The sequence below is a fragment of the Misgurnus anguillicaudatus genome, chromosome 24 (genome assembly GCF_027580225.2).
Source record: "Misgurnus anguillicaudatus chromosome 24, ASM2758022v2, whole genome shotgun sequence".
NCBI lineage: Eukaryota > Metazoa > Chordata > Actinopteri > Cypriniformes > Cobitidae > Misgurnus > Misgurnus anguillicaudatus.
In genome coordinates, this window is record NC_073360.2 from 14,722,966 (window position 1) to 14,747,251 (window position 24,286).

The 24,286-nt window shown below is 36.6% G+C and overlaps 2 protein-coding genes across 2 annotated transcripts in view; one reads left to right on the plus strand and one right to left on the minus strand.

Annotated features, from left to right (window-relative positions):
• The window catches only part of dpf1 (double PHD fingers 1), a 72,072-nt gene extending 64,932 nt beyond the window's left edge, over window positions 1-7,140 (minus strand). Inside the window, 2 exon segments of the mRNA XM_073863277.1 lie at window positions 7,027-7,091; window positions 7,093-7,140. Coding sequence (XP_073719378.1) covers window positions 7,027-7,091; window positions 7,093-7,140 — 113 coding nt within the window.
• Window positions 7,141-7,161: 21 nt separating this feature from the next.
• LOC129437770 (zinc finger FYVE domain-containing protein 1) lies at window positions 7,162-22,708 on the plus strand. Its single transcript, XM_073863276.1, has 12 exons — window positions 7,162-7,193; window positions 8,447-8,556; window positions 11,825-12,329; window positions 15,085-15,302; window positions 15,463-15,569; window positions 17,917-18,025; window positions 18,768-18,860; window positions 18,933-19,055; window positions 19,131-19,301; window positions 19,857-20,046; window positions 20,184-20,282; window positions 20,914-22,708. The coding sequence occupies exons 1-12, from the start codon at window positions 7,172-7,174 to the stop codon at window positions 21,144-21,146; spliced, it is 1,980 nt and encodes a 659-aa protein (XP_073719377.1). The 5' UTR covers window positions 7,162-7,171; the 3' UTR covers window positions 21,147-22,708.
• Window positions 22,709-24,286: the final 1,578 nt, after the last annotated feature.

A 24,286-nucleotide genomic window follows, 5' to 3' on the forward strand; every position in this document is an offset into this window, starting at 1 on the left:
AAATGCAATGGTATCATAATGTGACCCAGACAATGATAACATAACTGTAGTGTATTGGAAGGTCCCTGCTTATTCTCTTCCCTAGTGTGCATTAACACTAGTGTGTGTTCCCCTAATAAGTCTTTATATTTTCCTCCTGGAGCATCAATGGTTTATATCAAACAAGTATGCTTATAGATCTCCGATGACAAGAGCTATTGGGACAGTTTGTCTCATACAGAGATGAATATTTCTCCATTCTGTACTTTAATACTATCTAGTCCCGGGAGGGGATCTATCCACCTAATAACAGCGAAAATGGAACAGCGGTAAATCCCATTTGATGGACTCACATTTAGCAGTGGACCGCACCATGCGCTGCTTTTGTGATTCATACAGACACACAAACGAACTCACAAACAGGGCATGCAACCTCAAGAGACAGAAGATTTCTCAATCTACTGTAGATGCCTCTATACTGAGACTGAACATTTCCACAAAGGTGGCATGCAAACATGGGCACATGCATGGGATATCCATAACAACAACAACATACAGATTAACACATTCTGATAGACTGACGTCGGCGTATGAGCATGCCGAATTTACAAAATTAAAAGAAAGCTGGGTGATTAATTAATGAAAAGATGATGTACAGTGTGCTATAAACTGTTTTTGTTTGGAAATAGAAGAGTGTAATATTGTAATCTGCTAGAGGCACTACTAGGCGCAACCATTATTTGTTTAAATAACTGCCCTGGGCGATAAGGCCAGATTAGTTCATGCCAGACTCTTATTGTGGTATGCAGTAAACCCTGCAGTTATGCAGTAAACCCTGCAGACATAGCCCAGTCAGATTTAACCCACCAAAAGCGCAATACTCCTCCACCAATCTGAAAACAAGTCAAGTCAATACCGCTTTTCAAAATTTCAGAAAAAGAAATATGCACTTAAAAAGAAATGAGCTCTAAGAAAACTGTCTGTTTTTATTTATTCAACTGTCTGTTTTTATTTATTTCCCATATAATAGCTTTTAGTCAAAAAATCTTATCCCTAAGTAAATCATATTTTAGCATGTAACTTATCCTCCCCCTTTTTGATTCAGAGATAGATACTTAAAAGGTACAAACCATGCAGCGTAAGAGATAAGACATCAGATGATAAAACAGGCAAAACACTCTCATGGAAATTAAAGAGAGGACCCAAAAGACAATTTTACAATTTGGGGTGAAGCTTTTATCAAGTTTTAACCCTCACCATCTCTATTACACTCTTAAAACTAAAGGTGCTAAATGATGCCATTTAAACATTTTTGTCTGTACATTTCCATAAAAAAACATTAAACATCTGAAGAAACTTTCTGTTTCACAAATGTTCTTTGTAGTGAAAAGTATTCTTAAGATAAGAAATAAATGGTTTAAAAATGCAGTGTGTAGATTTTAGCAGCATCTAGCAGTGAGATTGTGAATTGCAACCAACGGCTCAATCCATCGTCTACCGTAATGCATAGAGAAGCTACGATAGCTGCCACAGGACAAACATGTTGTTGTCTATGACAAAATACAGCAGTGACAAAACGCAGACAGTTTGTCTGTTTAGGGCTACTGTAGAAACATGGCGGCACAAAATGGTGACTTCCATGTAAGGGGACCCGTGGTGTATGTAAATAAGAACGTCTCATTCTCAGGTAATAAACACATAACAGTTTATTTGGTAAGGTCTTTATACACCACTGAAAATATAGTTATGTAGATTATATTGAACTTCTGTCAAAAGATCCTTCTGAAAGTTACACACTGCACCTTTAGGGTAGGGATGCTCCGATTAGGATTTTTGCAGCCGATACAGAGTACCGATTTCTTGTTGTCATGATTGGGCAAAACCAATGACCGATACCAATTCTTCAAGCTGATATGCAGGTTCTTTGATGACTGTAACAGTTTTTCTAGATAAAGTAGATGTTGCCTTTTTTATATTACTTGCAGTAATTATGTAGCCTATATTATTGTTTATATAGAGAATTAAATAAATAAGCGCACCAAATATTAATTCTACAAAGGGCAATTTAATATGCATTTAAAAAGGCTTATGCCTGTTAAAAGTAATGAAAATAAAACACTTTACAGTCTTCACTGTATGAATTAAATATAAACGCATTCTTATAAAGTACAATAGTTCTTCAGCCAAGAGCAGAAAGTGATTTTCTTTTTAATATTATAAAAAAAAATTAGGTTACTGTAGCTTTAAGACGCGAGTAGTGATGTAAATTTTGATTCTTTCAAGATTCAACATTCTTTCAAGATTAGTTCGTTTTCAATTCAAATTCTTTCACTGATTCGTTCAGTAACCATTTCTTCAAATTACATATATTAGCCAGCAGCGGCGAAAAAGAGTGTCTTATGTGTTACGTCTAAGTCAACGATTGTACTGTATTACTATTTATTTGTTACAAAAAACTGAATTGACAAAATTCAAATGTGTATTCTACTCGTTAAATAAATAAAATAAGGTTCCGATGACCAAAACATAAGGTTTTCATGCATAATAATCATTTTAATTGTTTGGTCAGACATTTACACATAAATTGTAGAGTTATGTTCTGTATGTTAAATATGAATATATATAAACAAGTATATGTGCACAGTAGCCTACCACAGTACTACCTGCTGCGCTTTGGAACCGCTTTCTGCTGAACGAGACTGACTCGCATGCTAAATTACCAACCAAGCGTGCCGCACAAGCCCTGAAAAGTGAAGCCAAAACGTCTCGATCGCCCCCCAGTGACTGGTCGCAGTATAGGTCATAAACCCCGCCTCCCCATGTTATTCAATGGGACTTGAGACCAACTAAACAAATTTTTTTCAGAAGCTGGTTTCTGTCATTTACTGTAGTTTTTATCACGCTGATGTAAATTCAAATGTTTGTTTTTAAAATAAGTTTGTTTTTAGTTAGTTATTTAATGATATAACGGTGGTGTCACGTCATGATTGACAGCTGTGATATCATGTGATATGCGCATTCTGTGAGAGCGAGGGCAGGGTCTTGATTTCGCGGCTTTACTTCCTGCTCACTTCTGCGCAGGACTTTTCACCAATGGAAGAGAACGAACAGGCGTCGTTCATCTTTTTTTACAGTCTATGTTACCAACCTACGCAGTGCACATTCATTTATTAACGAAATGTAGTTTGTTCAATTCGTTCATGAAAAAGATTCTCTTTCGTTCAGACTCAAAACAACGACTCGGTCAGTGATGACAGTGTCAGACAAGTGTACAACGCAAATCTCGTTTTTAATAGTATGCATGTGCCATACGCACACTGACAGATTTTTGCACATTTCATTTTCTCGCAGTAATTCGTTTATCCACAAGGTGGCAACAGTGTCCTGGGGGGCGTCAATTCACAAGGTGGTCAATAAAAAACTACACAAGCAAAACAGACTGGAACGTGTGCAGGCTACATCGACAATGGAGGCCACATATGAAAATTGTGCAAAGAAGGCAGGAAGTACCCCTACTTATTTAACTGTACAGTACAAAGAAGATGTCCACACGAGTTGGTGTCACCCCTTTAGGCCGACATTACTGCTCCTTACGTACCCCTGTAGGCCAGGGATAAATGCCTATTTACGTATTCAATTTAAATGAAGTATGCTTTGCGAGGCTGTGCGTTTGACTGTGAAATAAAAACTTAACTGAAAAAAATATCTATACTTTCAGCTTATGGCATCGCTGTGAAGAACCTTTTAGAGCACCTTCAGTTTTAAGAGTGTAGCAACCTCAAGCTGAAACCACTCAGCAGAACTGCTAAGCAACTGCATAGCAACACATTGGTCACCAACAATGGCCTATAGCTTCATAACAGCAATTTTTGGCAATTTATTCATAAACTATAGACCTGGTTCTTCTCATAATTGGAAGTTTCAATGTTTCAAACATGCACAGGGCTCGTTCCAAACTACTTTGCTCAGATGTTCACACTAACACGACTGAATCACCAGGAAGCATCACCCTCCATCTCTGTACTACTCAATCCACCATCTGATGATCTTCCCACAAGGTGTCTCACCTCCCAAAAACAGTGTTTCTTGATCCTTCGAAAGTAGCACTAAGTTCAAGTTCAACACCACAGTACAACACATATATGGCCTATAGATACTTTAAGATCTTCGCTCAACAGTGCTTTGACTGACAGTGAGTTAGGTAGCTTTGGAGAAATAGGTCATAGAGCTAAAAATACTTATCTGTGCCTCTCTCTCCTGTTGAAGACAAAGAGAGAGTCTCTCTGGAAAAAAACGAGGGAGATAAAGAGAATAGCCCATCGGTCTCGGAAGATAAAAAATGCCCTTACGGAATTGCCGATGGCCGATTATGCAAACAAACATTAAAAAGGGTCTGAGTATATGAGTATGTAAGAGTCTGGAACAGACTGGCACTCTCGGATTTTGGTGCATTGGGTGCAAACCGGCTTAAGGAGCGACAGTGTGAAGAATTATATAGCACTCATTTTTTTCTCAGATCAGTGAGGCAAAGCGGAATAACTATGCGAGAGGCCTGCATCCCGCAAAATGACAGGTAGAGACAGGGCATCATTACTTTGGGAGACAAGAGAAAGATGGTTGAAGATGGAAAAATGCAGATACTAAGTCCACCTGGAAAGTATTTCAGGGATTTAGGAAATAAAAAAAAACAAATCAGTAGGAAATTAATCCAGTGGCTTAAAGATTCCCATTGAAATGTCATTATTTTGGTGAAGGCACGCCAGTTAGCAGATAATCAGCAATCAAGGATGGCATAATTTAATCACCATCTCTTAAAAATGAGTGATTTATAAAAGCCAGCAATGTAAATTAGATTGGCTTCCTAACTGTTATCTCCTCATGGCTCCAGAAGTACTGCACTTTAACTAGGTCCTTTAAAGAGGCTTACTGAAGAGAGGAACGTCAAAGTCATTCAGACACTGATTGCCGCTCTTTCATTCATGTTTCCAATGCAAATATCTTAATCACAACAAGGCAAAGACCTGACCTTGCATATGCCTATAAACATCTAAAGTCCACCGCTCGGTGATTCAAGATCCTAGTAAAGATATATCCCAGATGTTGTGTTTATACGTTTTTACACGAGACTTGCATTTAAGGTATTTATAAATAGCACTGTGTATTAGTTGATGATACCAAAACTTTAAAGCACTTTTAACAGGATTGCATTGTAGCTTTGCAAAAAACACATGATATAGAGCCATTAACCGTAAAGCACTCAATACAGAAATCATAGATACAGAAAAATTATTAAATATATATGGTATTTACATGAAACTCAAATTGTTTATAAATAAATACATAAAATGAAGCATGAAATAGTATGGTGGTACCCTTTAGTACTTTTGAACCAGGCCTAATGATACATAATTTAACTTGCATTACAGATATGAGCACCCACATGCATACATTGCATGTGGGTTGTATTTCTTAGCATAAACCTAGTAACGTGGCCTTACCTTGGTACAGTAATGGTATCAGATGAATACCATTGTACTTTGATACTGTAAATACAACTGATTCTAAATTATTAACATACTTATAGCCTATGGTATTAATGTGGTACTTCAAGACATGATACATGTCAAAAATGTGTTTTTCACGGTATCAAGTCTACCATGGCACTTCTGGTATCTTTAGTTAGTGATCACTGCCAAAACTGCAACAACCTTAAACTCTTCTTTACAGTTTGTCATGAATAAGAATGTCTCATGTTGCTCTATATGTGCTAAGGCTTGATGGTAAACTGCATCTGAGATGTTGCTGCTGTAGCTTCCTTATAGTAGAGCATCAGGCTTGCACCATAAAAGTCATTGGTGGGTTCGATTCCAAGGAACAGACATATTAAAAACAATATTGTACAGCTTGAATGCACTACTAGACTATAGCATTAACTTTATGGTTTTTGGTTTCATGAATGCACTCAGAAAGTCCATGCAAAGCACGTATTTGACAAGTGCGCGTGCTATTCTCTGTTCAGTAGCCTATTTCATGAAATGTCGCTGGTCTCTTCAGGAAACACTTACATATATGCATATCTCTCGATGCCTTAATGCCGAGTGCAGACAACCGTGCCAGTTACAGGGAGACGCAAACTCGTAGTTTAAAAACCGGCATGATTCGCATTTCTCCGATATCAGATATGAAACGTAAAAATGATGGCAAATATAAACACGCGTCTGCACCGCTGCGCGTCCCCGTCTCTAAACCAAACGCATGCAAAGCATCTCTTCGGCAGTGAGCGCGTGCGGCGTCGGCGTGTGCACAAAGGAATCTAACGGAAACTTCACTGTGAGTGTGCGTTTACGCTGAGGAAACGTCAAAATGTCACCATTTTAATATCATGACACCCTGAATGCTACGAGTTGGCAAGGAAATAACACTAATATTTATTATTCGCCACACATATACAGTACATAGCTCAATATAATGTATGTTCTTACTGTATATATCGGCGCGTGCAATGCAAGCATTATATGTAAACGTTCAATGTGACTAATTTAGTAGCGCGTAAGCTTTCCCAGACAGCCGATGTTATCCTGTTACAGACAGTAGCCTATACCAATTCATTTCAGTATAACGGAATTTAATGCACACAGGTGCAAAATCAGAGGCAAAGATATATTTTCAGTATCATTTCTCATCTCCGGAGAGTCCGTAAACTCTGCGTTTTCAAATCTATAGCAACAACTCTAAGTTCACACTGATCAATATTGACCAGGGACGCCGGGTCACGTCAATTCTCTATCGGCATTCCTCCATATAACTGTGCATATGCAGAAATAACACCCGACACTGTGCACTTTTTCCACATGCCATATTTCTCCAGATGACAAAATGTCGCCGCATGCATGTTGATTTATTGCATTTCAGCATGCATTCGCAGTTTAAACCTCGCCGGCAATTTATACTTTAAAGATGTTTGCATATTTGTGAATAGAAACGAACGCTGGTTGTTGCACGACATGAATTCTAATAAGCATTAAAATATAAATATTTTTTACTTACGATTTCAGAGGATTTTGGACCACTGTGGCCATTTTGATATAGAATGATACAATGTAAGACTGCAGATCCCCGGTATTGTACATGTAATATACCAGCAATTTCAATTTCATTCATTCTCTGGGGCTGCGGCTGCAGGATCCAACCAATGGGAGCACGACTGTCTGATGGTGAGTGAAGGGCAATGTAGTTTTCAATCTCTGACTGACTTCAAGGCTAAGCGGTACCTGTACTACAACTACCACAATGCATTGCTGTAACTGTATACTAGTCCCGCCTAGATTTTGTATGGGTAAGCCAAAACATCTACTGTAAATTCAAGGTTGGATTACTGGACTGTCAGTCTGACTGCATTTCTCTCTCTCTCTCTTTGACTAGGAAAAGAAATAGTGAAAAATAGGAAAGATGTTAAGCAATTTGTATTTACAGTATGTTATTCTTAAAATGTTTTTTTTTTCAGTATTATAGATTATGGAAGTTTATACACTAATCATATAAAAGTATTTTTTTTCTTGCCATGCAACATGCATCATATTCATATGGATTTCTATGGCACCCCCTGGAGCAAACACCTGGGTAGCATAAGATCTCTACATTACCGTAATTTTTAAAGTAGCCTACCTTGGGCTGACATGTAAATCTATAGCTTAAAAAAATACAGTACAAAGGCAAATGGTATAATAATAAGAGCATACTCGTGCACAATAACATAATAAGTGATTCTTATATGTTATTTATCTTCATATGCATTGAGAATCAATTGACCACAGTACTTAAATATTGTGACAACAGGCCAGACTGACCTCTAAAGTAAAGGGAAGTGACTATAAAGGGCTCTCCAGTCCAGTTAACTGCAATGGCGCCACTTTGAAGGCATTCTGTGACATGTGATATTTATAGATCCCTGCTAACAAATATTTAATGAACCTTAGCAAGCTCTATGGAATGACTCTGAATTGAATGTCCTGTTGATTCATATGGGATTTTTTACAGTATGGAAACATGTGTGATTTTTATAAATTGACTGTTTATTTAAACATCAAACTGGATGATACTCTGAAAAGCTAATGTGCAATCAATAATATGTGATCAGCACACTTATTGTTGCGTGTGTATTGAACTTATTTTACAATAGTTTAATGACCTAATTATAAGATGATATGAAATGTGATTTTATTCAGACTTTTTATTGATTTGACTGTACAGTATTGACCAGGTAGAGTGATTAATGGCAGTAAATAAGAATTGCCACAAGAGGGCAATACAATGAGCTCAATAATGAAAGTAAAAGCGTTAAAAATAGCAACAGCGCCCTCTGGAGGACATTTATAAACTAGCAGCAGTCCTGTCTGTCTCATGGTGGGACAGTTCTAATTCAGCTTTCTATACATTTGTGATGGTTTTAAATGTTTCATTATGTCAGAAATGCTACTAAAAGAGATGGATGACATTTCTCTCGGGCCTGCTAAAATGGACGAGGAGCCGGAAAACGGACGAAGTTTCCTTCTGGTGGACGAAAACGAAAACTTGAAGGTTTGTTTTTGTTAGCTTCTGAGTTAGCCATCGAGCTAGTAGGTAAACAGAGCATACAATTTCGTTGTTTTTATGCAGTTTTTCCGTTTTAGTAAGAATGCGCATTTAATAAAGCGTAATATGCGTAATTTAAAGAAATATTCAGTTACATTAATCATAACCATAACTTAGCTGTTAAGTTAAATCAAAAGCTAAGCTCAAAAGGGTTTATTGATGTCAAGCACTATACTTGTATTATATTACTGAACTCTGACCCTGAATTTTACTGATCTATCGTTAGTGTTGTTAACTTTATTATTGTGTTGTATTTTGTTATTAGCATGTGTGGGGCCACGTGGTACAGTAGATGAGGATGTTGACGTACATGTCAACACAATGGGTTGTTTCCCAGACAGGGATAAGCTTAAACCATGACTAGGCCTAGTTTATTAAGAAAAATATAACTAGTTTTAACAGACATGCCTTACTACAAACATTACTGGCGTGCATTTTAAGGCAAAACAAAATTCAATGCAAATTGTTTTGAGTTTGGACAGCTCTTAAATTTATTTTAGTCTAGGACTTGTCTAATCCCTATTCAGGAAACTGCCCCATTATATGTTAATTTTTATATACACAAAGTATCAGTTACTGTTCTATTATAAAACCATGTTATTGTTTATTATGCCATTTTATATCCCACACGAAGGCTATATATTTTAGTGTTTACTACAGAAAAATGTGGTAAAATTCCCAGATACAGTAGTGTTATGAACTCTACCATAGAAAGTATACGTCAGTGTTTACTACAGTTTGTGTGGACCCCTTTTTACAGAATACTATATAATATGTTTGTTAGTCATTCATTTTAAGATGTATAATCATACAATGCAATGGTATATTTTAGTGTGATGTAATGTCCTATTGTGTGACACGCATAAAATAACCACAGATTTGTTTTTATTTGTTTATATCTCAAATAATTATAAAGAATAGTTGAGAATTGCAGTAGGGGAGATATAAATATCACTCATCCTAAAATAAAAATGATATTTAAAATTATTTTTAACTGTTTTTAATGGATGACAGCAAAGTTTGCTATTAAAAGTCTAGTTTACTAAAGTCTCCATGACTGAATCGAATTGAATTGTAATTATTGAAGTTAAGTGACATGATTGTCAAGTCTGGAGTCAAGTATCTCTGTGAACAAACTCACACCTCTAACATTTAGGCCACGACTGCTCCATAAATGTCTAACTAGTCATAGGAGGAAAGTTATGTCATTCATAATTTCATATTAAATAAATAAAACTATATGAAAATAAGTGTCTAACAAAGAGAATACATCCAGGGCTCAACACAAAAAAAATGTATACTGGCCGGTTCAGGTTTTCACTTGCCCTGCAAAAAATTTCTCTGGCCCCAATAAAAAATGTCAGTGTCACATATTAAAAAATAATAATTCAAAAGTCAAATTTTTATGGTACAGTTCGCAAAAAATTTGTGAAACGAGTAAAATAATTAATAGTTTGTGACCCCTTATATTTTCTCAAACATCACACCACAAAAATATATGATTTGTTTCTTCAAAAATAGTTTTTTACAAAAAAATTCTCTAAATATTTGTCAACTACGTTTATATTACTATATAAGGCTGTCACGATTATAAAATTTGGCTGACGGTTAACAAATTGTGACGATTATGATGATTAATTGCTTGTTTAGGCTTTGATTACTATGGCAATTAATTGTGTGTTGCTTTGACATTTAATTCTCATAATTTTTGTTTGTTCATGAAATAATTTTCACACATTGTTGTGATTATTTAAATAAAATATTTTGCAAGGTTTTCCTGGCAGTAAATATGAATACACACAACACATATTTCAAAATAATTATTTAATGAATATATCTTTCAAAAACTGAAAATTATTCATAAGATATAAACATAAAGTGTCTGAATCAACACAGGACCACATAGTAACACGATAATCTATTCCTTACATATCCTTAAGAAAAGCGTCCTTCACTTCCCTAAATTTGTTTTGGAAATGTATGTTTTACCTGGTAATCGTTACTGCTTATTAAAGTTTTGCAACATTTCTTTAAATGCTGTTTTTTTTTTCCCACTGTATTAAGTGGCTTTGCAATGTATCGTGTTACACTGTAGGTTAAGGAACGCCAGCGATATTGTCTTGTTTATACAGGTGCTGCAGCCCCCCCTTGTGTTTTTTAGAGAGATGTGCAATCATTGCGGTGATCTGAAATCATCGCAATGAGGTAAAACAATTACGACGAGGCGATTATTTAATAATTGAGACAGCCCTCTTACTATATTATTACTATAAATTTTTTCTGCAAGTGTAGCAGAAGGTGTTTTTTTATGTAGTAGAGCAATTTTGTTCAACACAAACAAGGGAAAAAATACAAAGTTTCTTTAGTTGTAGGTAAATCCGGCATGCTGCTGTTTTATAGCTAAATATATTTAATAGAGAATCATCATTGATAATACAGAACTGTGCATTTTAAACACTTAACTGTAGCCAGACTGACACAAAGCAATTATTGTATTGTCTCTACAGACAGACTTCCGTTTGTTAAGTCTGACATCATGCAGCGCTTCCGGGTCCAGACGATCTCAAATGCCATAGTGAAATAACAAAGAAATCATGCTAACATTCACTTGTATCATAATGTAAAACTACCAAAAACACCCAGTCTTAATTTTTATTTCCATAACAAAATCCGAGATGACCAGACATGGACTCGTGGACATGGATTTTTTTAGGAATTATTAATATATTGCTGTCTCTGATTCTGTAAGCCTGGAGACTGCTTTGTTAAAAAAAATCGCTTAAATGTGTAATAGTGCTTATAACAGCTGTTTAAATAATATCCTCTATTGAAATGAGTGGAGTCTTGAACCCGGAAACAGTATTCCATAAGTCATGACATAACAAATGGATAGCAATCCAATGCAGACATTATATAGAGAGTAATGCCGTATGAATGCTGATATTCTGGAATAGAGATATATTTAGATGGAGAAAAGTTAAGGTAGGTTCATATACTTTGGGATGACTCATGATGACTTCATGCCTATAAATAATGACTTAGATTGGGTGGGGCACAAAAGAGCTATTACTAGGTATAACATTAGGAATCCAAAGGTCATGGGTTTGATCCCAAGGATAAGACATACTGATATGCATGGCAACTAGCTTTGAGCTGCCAAAGTGTTTTATATTATTTTAGACTTATAGTCTGATATACTTTTTCTCTCACCCAGGTGAAGGACGAAGCCCATTTTTTGCAGCGTTTGGGCTGCAGTGCCGCTCAAGGAGTCAAAGTTGTTTCCATCTTCGGCAACACGGGTGACGGCAAGTCCCACACGCTCAATCACGTTCTTTTCGAAGGCGAGGAGGTGTTTGCTACGTCTCCTTCCCCAACCTCCTGCACAGTGGGGGTATGGGCCGCTTACGATCCTCACCTAAACTTGATAGTGCTAGATACGGAGGGGCTGCTCGGTGCCACCAACCAGCTGAACCGGCGGATGCGTCTGCTGCTGAAGGTTCTGGCCGTGTCAGATGTGGCCATTTACCGCACACGAGCCGAGAGGCTGCACAACGACTTGTTTCAGTTCCTCGGCAGCGCGTCGGCCGCTTACCTGAAGTACTTTACCCCTGAGCTCAAGACGCTTTCCAACCGCTGTGGTTTAAATGTGCCTCTGTCCAGCCTTGGGCCCGCTGTAATAGTTTTTCAGGAGACTTCTCGCACACAGCTGTTGGGTCATGGTAAGTACTTATTGTTAATCCTACACAGACTCATTGGAATTACGTACCCTACATTTCTTCATAACCTGAAATATGTTTCTTCAAGATTGCACAGCAGACAATACTGAACATTATTAGCATTTAAACATTTATAAAAATGTAACAATTCATTATGTAAGGTCTTTATAAACCACTAACAATATAGTTATGTATATTATATTGCATCTCTGTCAAGAGATCCTTCTAAAAGTTACACAGTGCACCTTTAACAAAGACGAGCAGGTTTTAAATTGTGCATGTGTCTGCTTCGTAACTTTTAAACATCCCTCTTCAAAGCAACCAAAAACTCAACAAATGTCTAGTGGACATTCCACTGGAAAGATGCAGTGCTATGTACCAGCAGCAATGTATTTTAGGTTATGCAGAAATTTAGGCAGTGGTATGTATGTGAGCCTGGGTTGTGTTTATCAGTACAAAGAAAGTGTTTTTCTGATACATGTCAGTGTGACTAGCCTGAAGCACAGGGATTGTTTCTAAAATGTAGGTCTGTACACCCTCTTGAGGCCTTTATATATAGCCAGGGGGTGAAGAAACTCACAGGAAGATTTGCTAATGTTGTGTTGTTTCGTCATATCTGCTTTTATTTCTCTCTGCTTAGTGAATAGAATTTCATTTCTTTTTCTAGTGTCCTTTAGTTAAATTATCAATTCTGATTTTTTTTACGTTCATATGGTGAAGTTTCAAATATTAAATCAGAAAAAGTAAAATTGAATGGAGTCTTTCACATAATTAAAGGAACACGCCCATATTTTGGGAATTTAGCTTATTCACCGTATCCCCCAGAGTTAGATAAGTCCATACATACCTTTCACATCTCCGTGCGTGCTGTAACTCTGTCTGATGCAGCCCCCACTAGCTTAGCTTAGCACAAAGACTGGAAGTGAATGGCTTCAGCTAGCATACTGCTCTCAATAAGTGACAAAACAACGCAAACATTCTCATATTTATGTGTTGTGATCTGTATTGTCACACCGTGTACAAATAACAAGGACATATGAGACACAGCGATCTTTTAACAGTATACATACTGGAAACTATATATTTTCAGAAGACATAGCACTGCTACTTGGGCGGAGTGATTTGCTCGCAGCACCTGAGAAGCCCCCAGGTGAGGAGCAGAGTTTGGTCAGAGTTGTGCAAGTCACTCTGCCCAAGTAGCATAAATTCCCAAATAAGCTAAATTCCTAAAATATGGGTGTCTTCAAATGCATCAAATGTCCATTTAATTGATAATAGCCCATATTATTTAAAGGGGCTATAGATAGGTTTTTGACTGTACTACCTTAAAAAAATACTGGAATATATTTGTAGATATTTATGAAACATGCTATGTTCACGTATCTGTTTCTCCGAAAAACAATTCCATAGCCATTTATTCTCTTGTGCGTTCTCTGTCTGTTTTTGTTTTGTTCTGTGTTATCCCACCCACTGCCAGTTTACTCAATAGTGTTTACTCAATGTCTTGACATCACGATTGCCAGTTACTTAAATGAGACAACAATGGCCCATAAAAGCGACCTCGCATCGGACGATGCAACCTCCGAAATGAGTCACAGATTGAGTTATAAAAATCCACACAAGGGGGTTTGTAATTTGCATACAAAAAATATTGCAAACAGAATAATTAGCACTAGGCCTATCGCGATGATTTCTTTATCTACTTATCACTAGTGCTGCCTCACGATTAGTCGAGACTATTCATTTGCAGAATAAAAGTTTTTGTTTACATAATATATGTGTGTGTACTGTGTATAATAATTATTTTTATATAAATACACACACATACATGTATAATTTTAAGAAAAAAAGATATTTATATAATAAATATTTATATTTATATATAATATAGATTATATTTAAATATAAACATGTATATACACATGCAAATGTTTCTTAATTATATACATGTGTGTGTGTGTGTGTGTGTGTGTGTGTGTGTGTGTGTGTGTGTGTGTGTGTGTGTGTGTGTGTGTGTGTGTGTATTTATACATAATTATTATACACAGTACATCCACATAAATTATGTAAACAAAAACTTTTATTCTGCAAACGATTAGTCATGACTAATCGTGAGGCAGCACTACTTATCAAACTTAAACATAACCTTGACCTCGATAAACATGACCTCACTTTTTTTTTTTTTTAGAAAATATATTGCCATAGTGTTTACATGTGTGTTTGTTTGAATAACAATGAATAACATTAACGTTTTCGCCAACCGCACTACTGTCATTTCTGTCTGCTGTCTGTCTCGGAGGCACAGGGCTCAGGGTCCACACATGCACTTGTCTAAGAATATCCCATGAAGTGTTTTTAGTTTAGGTAACACAATATCCACTGTGATCACGCGGCAGGTACACTTTTTTTGTCAACTTATGAATAAGAGGTGTCTTTATGGTTACAGTATCTAGTTGCCTTAGACACAGTTTGCAGGATTAATCTCAAGGTGAGATGACGCAGGTGCAGAGATGTACTAAGAATACATTGCTCAATTACGATTACGCCCTTAAGTAAAGATATTATTCCCATGTGGACCATCTTACCCTGATAATGTAAACATTCATAGATAAAAAAAAGTGTCTGCTAAATAGCAAGTTTTATATACACATACACTTTTAATATTTATATTGATTAAAATTAGTGCTTTTGTCTAGTGACTAAATGAGATCTGTGTGTTTCAGTGTGAAGATAAATCCATTTTTGTTCTTAAATACAGATAGTTCTGTCTCGGTGCAAGCAGACACACTTCTTCAAAAGCGTTTTCATGATCTTGGCCAGAGCACAGAAGCCTTCAACTCGGTTCAGTATGTTGGGACTCAGACCATCACTCCACCTACAGACTACTCACAGTTAATTCAGATAGTCAACCAGCAGGTGAACAACACAGCCACTCGAGCTCCACGACAGCCTGCCATCGTGTTCAGTGCACTGAAGGTAACTCGTCGCAGCGGCTCTAAAAAGGGTTCACTTACGGCACACTGTATTAATATATTTATAATAATATTATAAAGCAATTCAAGTGGTACTCTTTAAAGAGAAATACTGCTAAATACATTTAGCTGAATCTGATCTTCACTGCTCTGTCTTTTTTCAGGCATTGAGTGACAGGTTCTGTGGAGAGATCTCAGATGAGAAAATCAACATATGCTCCTTCTTTCCTGACGAATATTTCACGTGTCCATCAGCCTGTCTCAGCTGCAAGTAAGTTCACTCAGTGCTCAAAGCCGAGTAGATTGAATGCACACTGATGTAGCATGATTGCAGAATAATGAGGAGGAGGACACTGCTTCATTGTAACCCTCCAGACTTTAATGTTATAACCAATGTACAATATCGCATACTGTGGTACGTCCTGAATTAAGATTAAGTACCTACTCATTGACCGTTAAAACAGTACTGTATAGTATGAATATGGATAGTATCAATGAAATTTGAACATGCTATATCCGCCATGTTGATACATCCCATGATACACATCGTCATAACAACAAGTGAGTACACCTGAATGACGTTAAAGGGACACTTCACCCATTTCCATTAAGTTTTGTATATTTAGAACCCCAGTCATGTTTTTGAATGGTCGTGCATCATTTCCTCAGTTGCCGCTGTGACAGGAGAAATACAGATTTCAGTGTTGCACTTCCTTCTTTCAATGATGTAAAAATCATTTTGCATCATTGAAAGAAGGAAGTGCTATATCTTTGTTGAGAGGGTGAGACTACAAACAGCGCTTTCTCGGTCAAATAGGCACCAAATTACAAATATGATGCACTTTCAATAAATATTAATGTTTCTATTGGTGAAATGCTGCTTTAAACAAGCCCAATATAACCACAAGGGACAGCTGTTTTTATATGTATTTGCATTTGAACCAGGTTACCACTTTGCAACATTTTTAAATACGACGCCTCTCCTTTTTCTTTTGCCTCTCCCAGGGGCTCATGGGAAAGTAAAGTGTCCATTGAATGCACACTACAAAAATTTGCCAGAAGTAGTAGGTGATCTGGGTACTTTACTGTGTTTTGAATACTATGAATTCGGACATACTTCTCTTGCCTCGTCTACTGATTTTCGCCTACTATATAGTACGGAAGTTGTTGATTTCGGACATGCAAATGTCAACCTTAGAATGAAAGGTAAAGTTTTTACCCAAAGTTTTTTAACCATACTCCGATGTCAATATTTGGTGGTTTAAATACCCATGCAAAGTCTCTGTTAAAACATTTTATTTTTCATAGTTAAGTAAGTGCAAATTTCAGAATTGTCACGTCCATAACAGTGTTCCTACCTCAAAAATGTGCACACAATAAAATATTCTTTTTTCTTTAAAGAGCCATCCCTTCTCCATTTGTTGGGTATTATCACTGCTAGTTTGTGCCTTTTTTAATTCACATAAATTCTACAAAGTTTGTATAAATATAAAGAAGAAAATATAAACAGATTGGTAAGAAATGCATTCTCTGAAAATTTAAATTTCAAGTTTTGACAGCAAATGTCACATCCAAAACGTTACACAGATTCAACCAAACTAATATCACAAACTTAATACACAAGAAGCTCAAGATGCACATAGATGTTATTAGATCTAATCTTGAACTTGCAATTTCAATATTAAAGATTGTGCGCAATTTAAAGCTAATGTTCATATTGACCGGGTTAACTGTTAACCAGATGTAAGAATTTATGACCAATTAATATTATCAGTTAAAAAAATAGTTAACGCACGGTGCGTGTCGACAGGTGCTTACAGACATTTCGATACTTTTCTATCCTTAATTTGTGAACGGCCTGTAACTGACATAAATTATTCCTGCCCTGACGGTCTGGTAATGTAATAATTTGTTTGATAAATCATTTGACTGCATATGTGTCCATGCTTGAGTATGGCTTGGAAGCTGCACGGAGACGCATGCGTGTGCGCAAGATGACACGCTTCGTCTGGACAGATCTTGTTGATCGCCCCTGCCCTAGACCCTGACCATAAACATCTCTCTTCTTGCACTAACATAAAAAGAAGACGCAAAAGCAAAAAAAAAAAATTTCAATGTGTCCTGCTTTAGAAATGTCCACTGTGGTATATGAAAAAGAGACAATACACCTTTTTTGGATATCAATCCTCTGGACTGATCGCGCGCTCTTTGATGCATGAAAATTTGATTATGTATAAATCCTGGTTCTGTTGTTGATCTGTTGCTGCTGTTTGCACGTTCAAATTAAATAAAATGTTTGTATTGTTTTTACCGGGTCACAGACAACCGTCAACTGTATTTTTACACAATTTAATATTAAAATCGAATCAGTTAACGGTTAATGTTCGGTTAACATCCCTACTAAGGTTTGTCTTTTTGTTAAATTACTTTCTGCTCTTGCTTTTTGTACAGGGAACCGTGTGTGATTTTCTCTAGCAATAGCAGATTTATAAGTGTTCAGGAAATCTGTTTGAAAACAGAATTGTTTTGCCCTTCAATTCTGTGACTTTTTTGTGAAAGCTTATGCATGTAGATTTGCAAAGTCAAAGCTAAAGTTTCCAAAATTGTTATGGTTTTAGCGTTCGGTGTAAGAATGGCATGAACCACCAGAAAGATGGCATCCCTCATTTGGCTGATGGACTGTGCCAGTATGCCCACCAATACAACAATAAAGTTCTCATCTGCAAGGTAACAACTTCCCACCACCTTTGCTTTGAACTGTTTGTGTCCCTGTCTGTGAAAACCAGGCTAAAGTCTCAAAATCTCATTTTGAGATAAAGAGCATCATAGTTTGATTTCAATCTTTGACATGAATATTCTTTACTTTATGTAGGATGATGTTGTTGTTTTGCAGTAAACAGTAAATCACAAAAAAATGGGTCGCGTTTTATTCCTAATATTCGTTGTTATTTTACTTATTTTTGTCAATAAAGCAAATCGATTGGTCTTAGTTTCTTAGCAAATGTCAACCTTCTTTCTGGTGGTTCATGCCATTCTTATGCCCACCAATACAACAATAAAGTTCTCATCTGCAAGGTAACAACTTCCCACCACCTTTGCTTTGAACTGTTTGTGTCCCTGTCTGTGAAAACCAGGCTAAAGTCTCAAAATCTCATTTTGAGATAAAGAGCATCATAGTTTGATTTCAATCTTTGACATGAATATTCTTTACTTTATGTAGGATGATGTTGTTGTTTTGCAGTAAACAGTAAATCACAAAAAAATGGGTCGCGTTTTATTCCTAATATTCGTTGTTATTTTACTTATTTTTGTCAATAAAGCAAATCGATTGGTCTTAGTTTCTAAATGTACATTTTGTTAAAAGGGTAATCAACACATTAATTGAGCTATTTACCGTAATATGTATAGATGTTGTAATTTAAAGCTGAACCTGAATAACCCTGACAAATCAATTATTTTACCTATACAGAGGTGCTATGAGGGTGGACGGGAAGTGATTGTTGTGCCCAAAACATCTGCCTCAACCGAAAACCAATGGCTTGGTCTTGCCAAGTATGCATGGTCTGGGTGAGTGACATGTTGTAAGCTGGACATTAAAGCCTGTCTTCATCTTTAAGTTTTAACCCAGTCTTTCTCTGGATATGTTTTGGAGTGTGCCAGCTGTGGCATCATCTACAGGAGCAGACAGTACTGGATAGGCAACCAGGACCCAGAGAGCAGTGTGGTGCGTCCGGAGGTTAAGCATGTGTGGCAGGGGGTAAGTCCTTGCACCACTTCCTCATTTTTAAATGTGATTACTCCATTGAGGCTCACGTTTGTTTTATGTTTCTAGACTGACACTTTCCAGACGGACCATCAGAATGCAGCTCAGAGGGTTTTAGATGGTGTGAATTATATCATCCAGTCAGTGACTGAATACAGTTCAGGACCAACCAAAGCTGTAACTGCCTGGCTCACAGATCAGGTGGCTCCACCCTACTGGAAACCTAACGCTGAAATCATTGTGAGTATATTTGTCTTACAATATATTGAATGGCAGAATGCACATGCAGTGGCTCGATTACTCACATTTATGCTGTTTCTGTAGTCGAACACAAGAGGGAGACATTTTAAAGAATATTTACAGTACAGTTATTGTAAGTAAATGGAGCTATTTGTTGCTAATTATTAGAAAGAAAATATCCAAAAGTAGCATCTTTAAATAAATCTAGACCTTTTTATAAGTCCTAAGATGTATGAAATGCTGTTAAAAATTTGTCAAGGTGCATGTCAGGCTACCCAGAGGGTACGGATAACCTACAGCAGATAAACTACAGCATAAAACCTTACGCACAACTATAAATTGGACTTAAGGTGTTTGTCCTGTGACGGCTACCGTAGCCTTTCTACGCGTTTCGAAAGGGAGGGGTGAACTTTGATATATTATGATACAATGCAACATCTGAAAAATGTGTCTTCCACATAGTTTTTTAACTGTTTTTACCTGCTAGACAATATATTACAAATGCTATGAGGTAGAAAATCTCTTACACTGTCTTTTTGTCTGCTACATTGTTAGAAATGTAATGGCTGCAATAGAAAGTTTGAGGAAGCTGAAAGGAAACATCACTGTCGGGCGTGTGGTGAGGGTTTCTGTCAGGCCTGCTCTACACACAGTATGCCCGTGCCTGAGAAGGGCTGGGGTGGGACCCCTGTAAGAGTTTGTGATGCCTGTTATAGACAAGGAGGAGCGCCACCTGCTGGACAGGGTGAGTACAGACAGTAACTTAGCTTTTAAATTTTGTATCCTTACATGTATTTTCGTATCTATAATATCATTCTTACTGGTTTAAATTACTTTTTAAAGTTTTTAAAGCCCCTGGTTTGGGTTATATGTCCCTTGTAGTGGCCCAGATTGAACCCCGATCCCTAGTCGCCCGTAGAGTGACAGAAGTTGCGCAGTCCACCCTTGAAATGGTCTCCACTGCTGTGGATTACCCTTTGTGTGAGTATTGTTGATACACAACAAAAGTCATCACTGAATATTAAACAAAAATTACATTTATTGTGAAATTTATTTGTTTTCAGTATGGTTTAGTTTTAATAATACCATCAAAGTTTTTTCAAAGTCCCCCTGTAGCAAAGTCTTTTTAAGAAAGTCGTGTCACTGCAACGCCATGTTTGCAATACCTTCAGGTTTTGCTAAATATCATGAAGTAGTACTTGCCAATCTTATTTACGGGTGTTTGAATATTGGTGACAAGTCTGTACAACGGTTGACGATTGGCTCTTTTAACTGGAAACCGGGACTTTCTTTGTTAGAGTGGCCATATAGACCATTGCGATCCCCCCATCCATAGCAGTGGCAGTGATGCATCTTGGGGAATATCTTTGCCTGCAGTCAGTAATTCCCTTAATGCTCATCTTGAATATAAACTCTACATTCTGGCTTCATATAGTTTATTTTGATTAATGAATATGCAAATTAATCATAACCTTCAAATCACAGTGGGACTTAAAAGCACATTTTACCTTTAAGTACTTATTGAATGCTCTATGAATTAGCATTATATATTTTTTCAGTGCTAATTATCATCTCTTCTCTTTCACGTTCTCCCATTTTAATCCATACACAGGTTTCGTAAAGGGTGTTGCGAGGCCAGAATATTGGGTCCCGGACCATGAGATCACTCAGTGCCACTGCTGCAGTAAGACCTTCACCCCCAGCATGTCAAAGCATCACTGCAGGGCATGCGGGCAGGGAGTGTGCAGCAAGTGCTCCGCTAAGACCAGACCCGTGCCCTCTCACGGCTGGGACCACCCGGTGCGGGTCTGTGATGTCTGTGCCGAAAGCAGAGATTCCTTATGACTCCTCTGCCCGCTGGAGACCCACATCCGCCTTGTTGTGCCTTTAAAGAGGCGCTCACATCACATACAGCCCTTTATTTACAGTTCTGTCTTTATACTGCTACCGCTTAGGGTTCACCGGTTTGTGTTTCCAAGCCTGAAACGGTCTGTTTAGTTGGAGGCGACCACTATAAACTCTCAGGCGTTTTTTTATGCATTAGGCTGCAGAATTAAAGTCAGACAAAGAAATTTAGAAAGAAGATTAATGTGTTTTGGTGGATTCGGACACTATAGTTTAGTGCTGGCACTGAGTAATAAGCCACTTATGTGCATTACTGTATATATTAACTGTGTTTATTAAACACTTAATTTTTTTTTAATTACAAGGATAAGATTTGTCCTTTGTTAACTAAAACGTGCAAGTCAGAATAAAGAGTAAATATTAAAGTTTAACCAGAAAATAAAAATTCTGTCATGATTTGCTTACCCTCATATTGTCTCCATGTTAGTCCACTAGAGGTCGATGTTGTTTACATGAAGCCTATGGGCAAATTTTTAGTATCCAGAATGACTTTTGATGGCTGCAGCAGCAGGTAGCGATTTTTGTTGTAATTCAATTTTGCTCCTCCCACAAAGTTATCAGATTTTAAAGTCATGATCTCAAATTGTAATTTTATTAATGGTGTTTTTTATCATTTTACTTTTTATAGCTCACATTCAAAGTACAGAGTACCTTGTATTGGTGAATTATGACAGAATTCATTGTTTTGTGTGAATTAACTATTTAGCATATCTAATACATTACGATTTAACATAGGTAGGTACTTTAAAGATTAACATCTCATTATTATAACAAACTTGCTCTCAGTTGCTGCAGATTTATACTTCATTTCAGGAACAAAAATAACTTTAGTGATTTTTTTTCAATTTAATGTAATTGCATTGAGTTTGGAAATCACATTCCAGTTACATTACAGTTTATCATGTCTTGGTGTTTTTCATTCTCATCGTGTAGTATTTCAGTACTGATGACTTTAATTTGACTGCACTTTATCTCATCTTTACACTTGTGGTCAGTTATTTCTCTTTAGTTGAGAGCCACGTAATTGTAATACAAAAAGATGCAAACTGTACATTTAATGCTGTGTATAAATGTGCATAACAACATTTTATCATTCAGCTGTGCCTAAAAGATCTCAACCACTCTCTAACATGTCAACTTTGCATTATTTCATAATGTGGGTGTGCGGGTGTTTACTGAACATGATACAAACTAAATGCTGATGACTGAATCAAGCCATCACAACAGGATTATTGTTCAATTGCTCATAAAAGGCACTTTATTCATTTTTGTATGTTTCATTTTGATTGAATGAGTTCAGTTTGAATTGTTGTTTTTCTTTTAGATTCTATACTTTGTAATTTCATGAAATACATCATTTAGTCTTCTATGAAGGGATTTAACCAAAGCAATGGATTTAATACCATTAAACTGAATCTGCATTTGACAATCATTGTAATGTGTTTTAAATAGCCAATACTATTTCTCTGGCTTTTCAGAACATTAAAGCTTTTTAAAACAATCTACCCTTTTGTTTGGGTAAACTTATTTTGACTATTTTATAGATGGTAAATAAGACAATACTGTAAGTGAACAAATCAAAAATCATTTGAAGGTTCCAGATTTCCTGCTTAAATTTTGAATCCGTTTTATCTGTTTAATATCATTATTGGCAACCTAGCTCATCACACCTTCAGTGTCCAGTAATTGAAATTAATTGTCAAAGTTATATTATAATGATTACAAACATACAGTATACAAATAGGTGTAAAACAGAGCTCACTGTTGCCATACAAAAAGAAAGATGACAGCTTTAAATGATCATCTTTTTAATACTGCATCCCCTTGCTTGTTATCTTGTTTAATTTTGTTTTAAAATAAAATTATAGATATAGAGAACATATAAAAACATATACACTGAACAAAAATATAAACCCAACACTTTTGTTTTTGCCCTCATTTTTCATGAGCTGAAGATCTACGACTTTTTCCTATGTACACAAAAGACTCTCAAATATTGTTCACAAATAGGGCTGTGCAAAAATATTGATACAGCAAACTATCATGATACATTTTTACACGATAGTGTATCGATACTTCAATCTCTACTATCGATATTTGAAACACCTCAGAAGTTAGAGGGAGTGAGAAAATGGCCGAAAATTCAAAGCCAACGTGTGGAAGCACTTTGGCTTAAAAAAAAGTTAAAAAAAAGTTAGCACTATTTTTGATTTTAAAAAAAGAAAAAGTATTGCGGTGTATCGCAACATGCAACGTATTGTATCGTGATACATATTGTATCGTGAGGCCCTTGCCAATATCCAGCCCTAGTCACAAATCTGTTTAAATCTGTGTTAGTGAGCACTTCTTCAGAATAAGCATGGCGAATGATATACAGGATGAAATTTCAATGATAGTGTTTGGAATGTTTTACAAGACACATTGTATAAACATTCGTGCTGTTGCCACAAATCAACAAGCTGATCCTCCATCTCTCCTTTCCACATCAACTTCACTTTGTGCTGCGCCATGACTGCTTGCTTCCATCTTCCATCATCTCACTTTCTGATTGGATATTGTTTCGTTTCATGTGATAATCTCAAGAGCGTGAGCACATTTGTCCTCGGGGGTTCCCCCCACACAACAGGATCGTATATTAAACACGTTTAAAGGTAGGGTATCACATTTTGAAAAATGCTAACGGTAGCTTACTAGCAATGAAATCACGATCCCACCCTCCATTTAAATTGCCATTCAAAGTCACGCCTCTTTCAAAACACATGAACACGCACAGATCAGACGGTCATGTCTCATTCACCAGTGAGAAAACTTTGCAGGACAAAGTGAATAACATTTCCAAAATAAGCAACATAAACAACTGGTTTACATCAGAATTAGTTTAAGCACACGTTTGGTTGTGTAGACGTAGTAACTATATCGTTACGCTAATCCGTAGACAAACAAACTTCATAAGCAACACAATGTTTCATCAAAGTAGAATATCTGAATCCATCTCAATACAAACATATCCTGTACCTACCTTACCAAAATAAACAGTGCAACGACCCTTTCAGCTGTTTGCATCTCGTGGTAAGGCAGTA